Here is a 9,868-nt window from a genome sequence, read left to right as displayed (position 1 = left end):
CTAGGGATGCATGTCAGAGCTGGGTAATAGTAATGCTGGAGAGTATGAGATCAGAAAAGGGAGGGAGGAGGCCAATTTCTCAAAGGACAGTGAGTGCTGGCAGGTGGTCCAGTGTCACAGGGAGAATAACCTCCACCCAAACCAACTAGCTTAGGAGGGCCTGTTTTTGGATACGCTTGATCATGGTCTGTGCTACTTCCAAAAGGAAGCACCTTCTCTATCCTTTTCAACTGAGGGATGAAAAGACCAGAGATCTTTTTCTGCATAGAGAAAAGCAATTTAACCAAAATAAACTAAAAAGATTTATTAGAAGATATTCTAGGTGAGGTTTGAAACACAGCAATTATGGGAGAAGATGTGATAATTTTAAATTAATCGTTTCACACAAAACTGATAATACAACTAATAGAACACAGACAGTAAGTTCCGAGTTTCTCTGCGCCCAAAGTATCCATCCTCACATCTTTGCTGTTTTAGCAGGCCAGGCACACAATCTCGGTGCCTTTCCATTTCAACTCAAAAGGGTTAAAATGCACGATCATTTCACTTCATGTATTTATCTTGTTGATCCGCTAGGATTTTGGCTGAAGACTTGGCATCATAGAAGAGTTCATTAATTTCCTCCACATGCTCCTTCTCGATACTGTCCTTCCCATTGATCTTGGCCAGCAGGTTGGCAGGGGTCAGGAGCTGCACCGAGTATCTATGGCAAGCAGGGAGGAACAGAAGACAAAAATCAGAGTGACTCCCATGCCCACTCCCAGTCCAAACAGACACACTCGGGCTTGAAGTCTTTCATAGAAATGATCTGAAACTTGTCTGAAGGACCAAGGGGCAGACCCCTGGGTCAGAAAGAGGCTGATCAACCCAAGGGTCCTGTCAACAGCAGGCTTCTCTTCCTGGCAACATGCTCTGTCTCTTCCTCCCATTTGTGCTGGGATCTGGTATGTCACCATTACATCCTTTTTTATTAGCTCTCAAGTCTTTTTTTTGTCCTCTAAATATTTCCCCTGAAAATTTTAAAACTCGTGCGAGGAACATCTTAACCAGCATCTTAGTGGGAAGTAGCTGACAGACAGGGATCTAAAAGCCACTTCTCCTTGGAATAGGACAGAGTGGACTAGGAAGAGATTGTCTGGAGAAGAGGCCTGAAAGGGGAGATAAGAGCAGGCCAGAGAGAAATGTCACTAGCTCAACAACTTTAAAACCACTACTAGATGATGTAAATAAATCCAACAATCACCTGCCTGCCTTCTCAGCCACTACCCTATAGAGTCACTGGTCACTCCACGACAAAACAAAACAAAAAACAAACCAGGAGGGCAGAGAAGTGAAGGGCCCTGAGCTCTTTGGAGCTGTTTGGCAAATTGGCACAATTTTTAGAGTCTCACTGAAAAACAGGAGATCTTCTCTCACAAAGCAATGACATCTAACTCATTTCCTGAAAAATGGCCCTCCATAAAACTATCCCTAAGAGGAAAGATGGTGTCCGTCCTAATCTACACCCAGGGAGAGTTGAGAGTTCTAACTGGCAAACAAAAATGTAAATTCTCCAATGAAAGGTGTTGGTCTGGGTGAGGCCAGGGTCATCGGCACCCAGCTACTTCCTGCCATTTCACATCAAATTTAGAGGACTTGTTCAAGCAGATGCAGTCAGGTCAAGCAGGGCAATGGACCTGATTCAGCAAGGTCAGTAGAGTCACTGAATGGCTTAAGGCAAAGGAGAAACAAAGTCAGACAAAGAATGCCAACATCCTAAACTTCTAGGGCAGCAGCTGACTATCCATGTTCCCCTGGGAAAATGGTAAGGACAAACACCCAGCTTGTCCAACCTTGTTCACTACATACTTAACACCCAGAAAAAAATCCAAATTTTGACTAACAACATGAGACTCGGCTTACCTTAATGTGGTTTTGGTACCAATTTCTCCCAGGTGGTTCAATGCTTCCTCACTGATGTTAATCCCTTCTGTCTGGGCTCTGATTTTTATTATCTATTACAAAAGAAAAGAAGGAGTCAACAATGTTTAGTTCTATTCCAATGCTTTCAAATATCCCTCACTGAGCATTTCTTGCAATAAAAGCTTGTTCTTAACTTCTAAGAAGCTGAAAGACTGGGTTTTTCCACATTCAGAGGAGGCTGAGAAGGACCTTCTGTCCCTTGTATGTCTGTTTGCAGTTTATGTCAATATTCCACTGCAGCATGAAGAGGACTCTTCGTCCTCCAAAGCTGGGCCAGCACACAGTCACAGACCACTGGGTAATGGCCACAAGCTTGGGAAGATCTAGAGGACTGGCAACAGACAACTGGCACAAGTGTATAAAGATTTTTTCCACACAAGAATAGCCACTTGGCTATGAATTCTTTCAGCCACAACTCATGACTCCATCGAGGATAAAGAAGATGTTCAAACTGTGTGTACGATGATAGCAATCAATGATCTTTTGAAGTATTTAAGGGCAGGACATGTCTTAATTCGCAGAGACTCAGAGGCACTGAAACCCTTTTAGGACGTACCCCACCATGCCGCTTCCTCTAAATCACAGGCGCCACAGCCTCCCAGCACTGTGAACACAGTACACATTTTTTACTCTTGATAAATAAGATGGTAAAATAAATCAAAAAGTTACTTTCAAAGCTTCACCTACCATTTTAACATCACCCTGAGAAATCTAATCTATCAAGCAGAGCCTTAACTTGTTCCAGGCTGAAGATCTTTGTGAAGTTGGAGCTGACGATATCTCCAACAAGCTGGAGAGTATGAAGCAGTTACAAAAGTGGCACCAGGAGCCAGCCCGACGTCGGCGACGGCATTACCAGCTGAGTGATAAGGGGCAGCCTGGATAATGATGGTGTGTGTTGGACTGCAGAGATAACTCTGGAACTTCCAGCCTCATATAATACAGGTATTTTTCACTTTGGCAGCTTCGTAAACAAGATATCAAGAAGCCCTTGTTTAAATTAAAGACATAAAAACGCACCTAGGGCTACAGGCAAGGAAACTGGGAAAGAATGAACCTCAGAAAGGTGGCCCTGCTCTGAAGTTGTTCTAGAAGAAAAAAAAGAGTTTTGCCAGAGGATGTGAAGGACGTGTTTGGGGCTGACTGAGTGGATCACACTTCATCCAACAAGCATCATCTCTGGAGGGGAAGGAACACCGGCCTGGGACTAAGACCTGGGCTCCATTCTCAGTTGTCCATACTCTTTTGAGAGTCTCAGTCTAAACCTCAGCTTCCTGAATATGTCTAAGGGGACAATGACACTACTTCCCCAGCCTGTTATCTAAAAACATAAAGGGATATTACAAAAAACAGGTTGCAGGCCCCCCACCCCAAGTCCTTCCATTCTCATTGTGTATCTGAGTACCCCAGGTTCAGAGAGGACAAATAATTGACCCAGACACCCCGACCAGTAAACTGCAGAAGTATGATTTTGGATCCAGGTCTTCTGTTCTTAGTCGGGATTCTTCCTATTATATCACACTGCTCCATCCAATTATCAACTGAATATGGATTCTCAGACATATGGAGGGGGATGCCCTACATAAGAAGCCCAATAAAGGATTATATGATGAGATTTGGGGGCTCATTAATTTCTGAAAGAAAAGAATGATAAGCAAAAAAGGCAGCCTGGAAGGAACATACTTAAAAACAAACCCAAAGCCCTAAGGACATTCCATCTTGTGTAACTGAAAGCTTAGAAACAGTTACTCCTGACAAACCAAGTTCATATTCACACGATGCCCTCGACACAACCTCAAGTCCCAATTTCAAACTATCAAATGATGAGACTGTTATGAACTATTCATCTCAACAACAGAAGGAAGCACTCACATTGTAGGATTCACACACCTGGGACTCAATCCTGCCAGAAGTGAAGTTGGAGAATGGAATTTGGATATTAGATCACTATCTTTTTGTTCAATCAATTGACAGTGGAATTTTCCACAGGCATTGTGTCAGAAATGATAAAGTGATGGGTCTGGTCTGTTGCTAGAGAGCTCTTGTGTTCAAGTGGAGGTGCATGTGAACATACAAATTTAGGTCTATGGTTAAATGGAATTAAATGAAAGGAAGCTGTAATTTTTTGGCTCCTGCTCCAAATATGCTTTTACAATGTGTCAAAACTGGACTCAAATCCTTTCAGGTTCTCTGCCAAGGAGAAAAGTCCCATTAGGGTTTTCTTTAAAGATGAAGTGACTTTATTTAATTCATAGCCTAATGAAGGCAATGTTCTGCACCTGCCTTCTGGGAAATGCGCTCAGGCTGCAGTTCGGCTACAGAAGTGTCCCTAGCGTGCCCTCTGCCACTGCCTTCTCCTAAGCAGGTCATAGCAATCACCAGAGCTCTTGTTCTAAACTGTTCAAAATGGACAGTTCATAAATTAGATCTTTAATCATTTAATAACCTACAGGGATAGTTTATGAGGGTGTCCAACTTGATAGTAGAGTACACAAGTTATATTTAATAACAAAAACCTCCCATGTTAAAATAGCATTAAGGTTATGACTTTAACCAAAGGCAGAAAAGCAATTCAAAGTGCAAGCAGCTGTGTCATCTTTAAATCACCCTATGGAACCAAGGAGCATGCCCAAGCTCCGGACGGAGCCTAAGGCAGAGGTGGAAAACCAGTGGGGCCGCACTGGCCCAAGTCTGTTTTCAGAGCAGGGCAGGAAACAACTCTTTGAAGACCATATGCTTTGTTACTGAATACACTCATCAAACCTTTCAAGGCTTCAACATTAAAACACACTTTCAAAGTATCTTAGATTCTGGGGCAAAAACTCCCCAAACCCCACAGTCCCAAGGAGAGGCTTTTCTCCCAGAAGTCCCCTCCTCCCTTTGCACCATCTCCTATATATCACTAACAGCAGTCTACAAGGCCCTCTGCCACCCCCACCCCGCCCCCAGACTGGGTCATCCCACAGCACTGAGACTCTAACAAGGAGTCATCTTTGACAAGAAGAATCATAATGGACGCTCAAGGCTTAGACCAAAGCTGGGCCAAGGAGGTGCCAGGGAAGGTCTCTTCATTGAGGCACACCCACAGAGACACCACCGTATTGCTGACAGAGAGGTTCCGAGATCGGTTGGACAGTAGTAGTTTCAGGGGGAGCCTGGGAAGCTGCACCGCTCTGCCCAGTGAAGCCCACACCTCTGAGGGCAACATCTGAGACAAATGGACTAACCTGTTTACTGCCCTACAAAACTGCATGAGTGGTTCGTAGAGGCCCTAAGTCATGACCGATCCAAAAGAGAAGATTTCTAGTTGGTCTCTGTGAAATTTGAAGCTGTCTCTTTCTGGGAGGTTAAGAGCTACAAGGAACCTTAAAGATGAGTTTTACATTTCTCAACTAATAGGGAAGGAAACTGAGGTGGGGAAAGTTGTCCTGCAAAGGCACACCTCATGAGCCCTAGGGCCAAGGGCTCTGGGACCCCAAGTTCAATGCACATCACCTGTTTCATTTCTTGTGGGGTATACAGCATGGTGCGGATGATCATCACTCGGTCCAGAAGGTCGAGGGGAATTCCATGAGGAGAGATCACATCCTCAGTACCCCTGGAAAAGGCATTTACCAAGAGTTAATAATTATGGCATTCAAGTCCCTTCAGAAAAGTTTGGATGTTGCAAACCTAATCTAAGGTGTTCCCACTAAACAGACACTGTTTCAAGATCAAGAGATAAACTACTAAGACTTATTCTTTGTGTGTAGGTGAGGGGACTGTCCCATTCCTGCACAGGGACAAGGAGACCCTCTGACTACTGGGGATGCTGAGGTTTTTGAGCCACTATCAGCTAATAAGTTAACTCTGTACCAGGCCCTGGGGTCCAGGTGGGTACAGAACCCCCATCTCCCTCTAACCCTTGTTATGATTAATTTGACTAAGAAGAATGAGGCGGGTGCTGGGTGGGAGGACCTGAAGACAGAACAATATGAGCCACTGCTCCTAGGAGTCCACATCTTCTGGGGGAGACAGCATACAGAAAGAAGAAGCACAAAATAAATAAACGCAGGGTGGTTAGAAAGAGGGGGAAAAATCGGATGAAGAGACCAAGGCCCAGGGAGTGGAGGTTCCTGTCTAGTAGCCACTGAAGACCAAACACAAGGCTTCTGGCTCTTCCCATAATATCACACAATGGACATCACTGTGTGTGTGGCTGTGGCACAGACCTCTCCTAAGGCTCCAGAGGTGGCTCCCAACTCTTCTGCTGAGTTATCCTTTCACCAGACTCCACCAATCCCCTATCGTGTTCTTCCCTAAAACCCGGTCTAAAGCCTAAAGGTCAAACACTTAACTAGAACTTTGATAGCAAGTACAAAACAGTCAGGCCTCATCGTAAGGCATGGGAAATCAAGCAACAAGTAACCCCTCAACAAGAGTCAATTTGGAAAATATAAGCATCTTTGAAATAAACACCATAATCTAAAAATGCAAATGGTATGGGCTCTTTTCTCAGTGCTGTCATAGGACGTAAAAGCATATATGTGTTTGATGTGTAACATGCTAGTGACAAAAAGTTCAAGGACTGAAACGCAGAGGATCGTGGGTTATTATCCAAGTTTCCCATGTCAGAGAGGAGAAACTCAGGTCCAGAGAAGGAAATAATGCCAAAAACTACCCAGCCAGTTGGTCAGCAGGGTGGCCAAACCAAGACACCTTAATTCATGAAAATTCACAGCAATTCAAGAGAGGTTGGTGACTAATATTTTGCCTAAAAAAATATAAGTGCCAAAACTATTCAGCCAGTTGGCCAGCATGGTGACCAATCCAAGGCACGTTGATCCATGAAATTCACAGCAATTCAAGAGAGGTTGGTGACTAATATTTTGCCTAAAAAAATATATAAATTTTGCTCACGACTAGAGAATATAGGATCTAAAATATTTCACTGTTCTGATGCCAGTCAGGAAAAAAATAGTGGGTTCATAATTCCCTAAATGGTTTCTTCTTCTACGCTTAGGTGTTGTCAGCTGTTATTCATCAATTAAAACAATACAGTCCACTAATACAGAATGTCATTCATGAAGGACAACCACAAACTGAAGGATGAATTTTAAGTTTGTGTTAATTTTCCCTCCAATAACATAAGGGGCAATAAATGGCAGCCCTCCAAATGATACTAATAATAATCGTAATAGGGAGACATCACTGGTATATTTATTCAAATTATCTAGACATCTTTCTGTTGTTGTTGTTCAGCTGTTTCAGTAGTGTCTGACTCTTGGTGACCCCATATGGGGTTTTCTTGGCAAAAATACTGGAGTGCTTTGCTGTTCCCTTTTCCAGCTCATTTTACAAATGAGGAGACTGAGGCAGAATTAAGTGATTTATCCAGGGTCACACAGCTACTAAGTGTCTGAAGCCAGATGTGAACTCATGAAAACAAGTCCTCCTAACACCAGGCCCAGTTACCCACCTACCCAGATTTATAGGTCAAAGCGAAATTTAAACCATCCTAGAGAAATAGTTGCTGGCCCACGTCTAAAGCCTTTATGACAAACTGCAGCCCACAACTTTCTGTTGAGAAACCTGGAAAAATTGCTGAAAGGATCCTTGGAGGACACAGAAAATGCTCACTATTAGAAGCAGAAGAAACTTGAAAGACCATTAAGCTTTAAAGCAGCTCATTTTAGAAACAAGGAAATTATAGCTCTAGACAGTTCAGGTTTATGCCATATTTACAAAGCACTTTATAGGGCAGAGTTCCTGAATCTGAAAAACAAACTCGTGGGGCTGGCAGGGCATCTGGGAGGAGATGACTTGTCCCAAATAACACAAACTACAAGGGGGGCAGGATGAAAACTGACTAGAACCCAGGTATCCCGGGCACCAATGTTCTTTCCTCAATAGCCTGCTTTATTCTCTGATTAGACTTTGAGGTCAATGCCTGCATCTCTGGGCAGGCTTGACGGCTGCACCCACTACACACTGGCCATGGAGCTCTTGGCTTCTCATCATGACTTCTCATCACACCACTGGTGTTTCTTTATGGCTGCTGACATGTCTAACAGAACCTGATTCCCAATGGGGGCTGGAAGATGCCCCCCAGTCTGAACCTCATTGCCCATGGGCATGTCCCAGTTCTGGTGTCTGCCCTTGATGTACAATTAGTTAGGACTCGGTCATATGGAGACGTCCTCATCTGTGAGTAGCAATAAGGACTGAGACAAGGCCTAGGTGCGTACAAGGGAACCCAGCTTCCTAGAGATCTGAACCATCCTCTAGTAAGATAGAGGGTTCTAGCTGGAGGCCAGTCTCACCCCACTCAAAGAGGAAAGGACCTTGTGACCCTGTTTAAAATGCATCACTTTTCTGGAACTATTTCTCTATTTGTAAAAAAGAGAATGGTTACAATGATCTAAAGGCCTCTAAAACTTCTCCAGATATGACACAGGAGGAATATTGGAGTACTTCTAAGAGAAAGAATACCACCAGGGTTTGACTCTCCTTTGGCAGCTTCCCTATTGCCCATCTGCTACCCTCTGAGAGCTTGCAGGGAAAGATCAGCAATGAACTCTTCGGAGAAAGGTACACAAGGAATCACTGTGCTTCTCACGATCCCCAACCCTATCTATCTACATTGTCAAAAGTCCATCTCTACTGGCTAATGACTTTCTCCAGCAACAAGTCCGTCGCTTTTCCCCTGGCATCTCCAAAGGTCCAACAGAATCAGTTCCAGATTCTTTCACTGATTCACCATGTGAACCAGAATGGGTCAGTAACTTCTCTAGCTTCAATTCGCTGCTTGTAAAAGGAAGGGCTCAATCTAGACATCTTGAAGATTTCTTCAAGAACCAACATAGCGGTGTGGCTAGGTGGCGCAGTGGATAAAGCACCGGCCTTGGAGTCAGGAGTACCTTGGTTCAAATCCGGTCTCAGACACTTAATAATTACCTAGCTGTGTGGCCTTGGGCAAGTCACTTAACCCCAGTGCCTTACAAAAACCAAAACAAACAAAAAAGAACTAATATAATATGATTCATGCAGCCCAAGAGCTACAGCACAGTCTCGACTCAATATTCCTCAACACAAATCCTTCAAGGGTTGACACCAGTGTTCTGCATACTGTGGGGCATCAAAAGCCCAAGACTTTTCTCAGGTAGGATATGACCACTCCTAATAAAGACACTCCATTTCAAGTAATCATGGCCAGACAACTATATATAGTACTTTGAATCAGCAAGGTCTGAAGGATATTCTAAATAAAACAGTGCATGCTTTTGAAACTTCATCCATCATAATCTCCAGTAGATGGCACTCTCGATTCAGCCTGTGAAAACGGAAATACAAACTGGACAGTAGTACTGCATTACCCATAATAGACACTGTGTGTTTGTGAGTATGTGTGGAGAAAGAGAGAGGAAGAGAGAAAAAGAAGGATAAAGAGAGAGAAAAGGAGAAAGAGAGGAGCAAGAGAAAGGAAAGGAGGAGAGAGAAAGAGAGGGAGAGTGAGTGAGCACAGTCATTAAGCTACCAGGATAATCTCCCAGGGTTCCAAATGCTGCAAGGCTGGCAGGCCTGTTTTCTGCCCAGGACTCTCACAAGCTGGCAAGAAGCTACCTTTCTTCCCAGAGCCAGGAAAGGCTGCTGTCTTTCCACAATGAGCTGGTTATAAGGAAACACTCCAATTTGACACCTGTAGTGAGTCTGGTCCTGTCATGACAAGCACTACAAGGATCTGCCATGTGACTATAAAGGACCATGGAACATCAGACCTTATATCTTCAAATGTATATTTTCTCCTTCAAAAAATTAACCCTCTCAGGAGGCTACCCACTAACTTCAAAGATGCTGCCAATTCTCAGAGTATTAGGAACTGTCTTCAGAGCCAATACATCCTTTGAATCTCATTTCATCCCTCATG

At 43.8% G+C, this 9,868-nt stretch overlaps 1 protein-coding gene across 2 annotated transcripts in view; it reads right to left on the bottom strand.

Annotated features, from left to right (window-relative positions):
* Positions 1-289: 289 nt before the first annotated feature.
* The window catches only part of RUVBL1 (RuvB like AAA ATPase 1), a 28,405-nt gene continuing 18,826 nt past the window's right edge, over positions 290-9,868 (bottom strand). For both annotated transcript variants that reach the window (XM_074198419.1, XM_074198420.1), the window contains exons 9-11: positions 5,458-5,560; positions 1,903-1,994; positions 290-703 (exon numbers count right to left, since the gene is read on the bottom strand). In XM_074198419.1, coding sequence (XP_074054520.1) covers positions 544-703; positions 1,903-1,994; positions 5,458-5,560 — 355 coding nt within the window. In that variant the 3' untranslated portion in view covers positions 290-543. The remainder of the gene's footprint in view (positions 704-1,902; positions 1,995-5,457; positions 5,561-9,868) is intronic.

This window comes from Macrotis lagotis, chromosome 8, assembly GCF_037893015.1.
Source record: "Macrotis lagotis isolate mMagLag1 chromosome 8, bilby.v1.9.chrom.fasta, whole genome shotgun sequence".
Classification (NCBI taxonomy): Eukaryota; Metazoa; Chordata; class Mammalia; order Peramelemorphia; family Peramelidae; genus Macrotis; species Macrotis lagotis.
The sequence above is the reverse complement of the archived record's forward strand: the minus strand, read 5'-3'. Positions and strand labels throughout refer to the sequence as shown.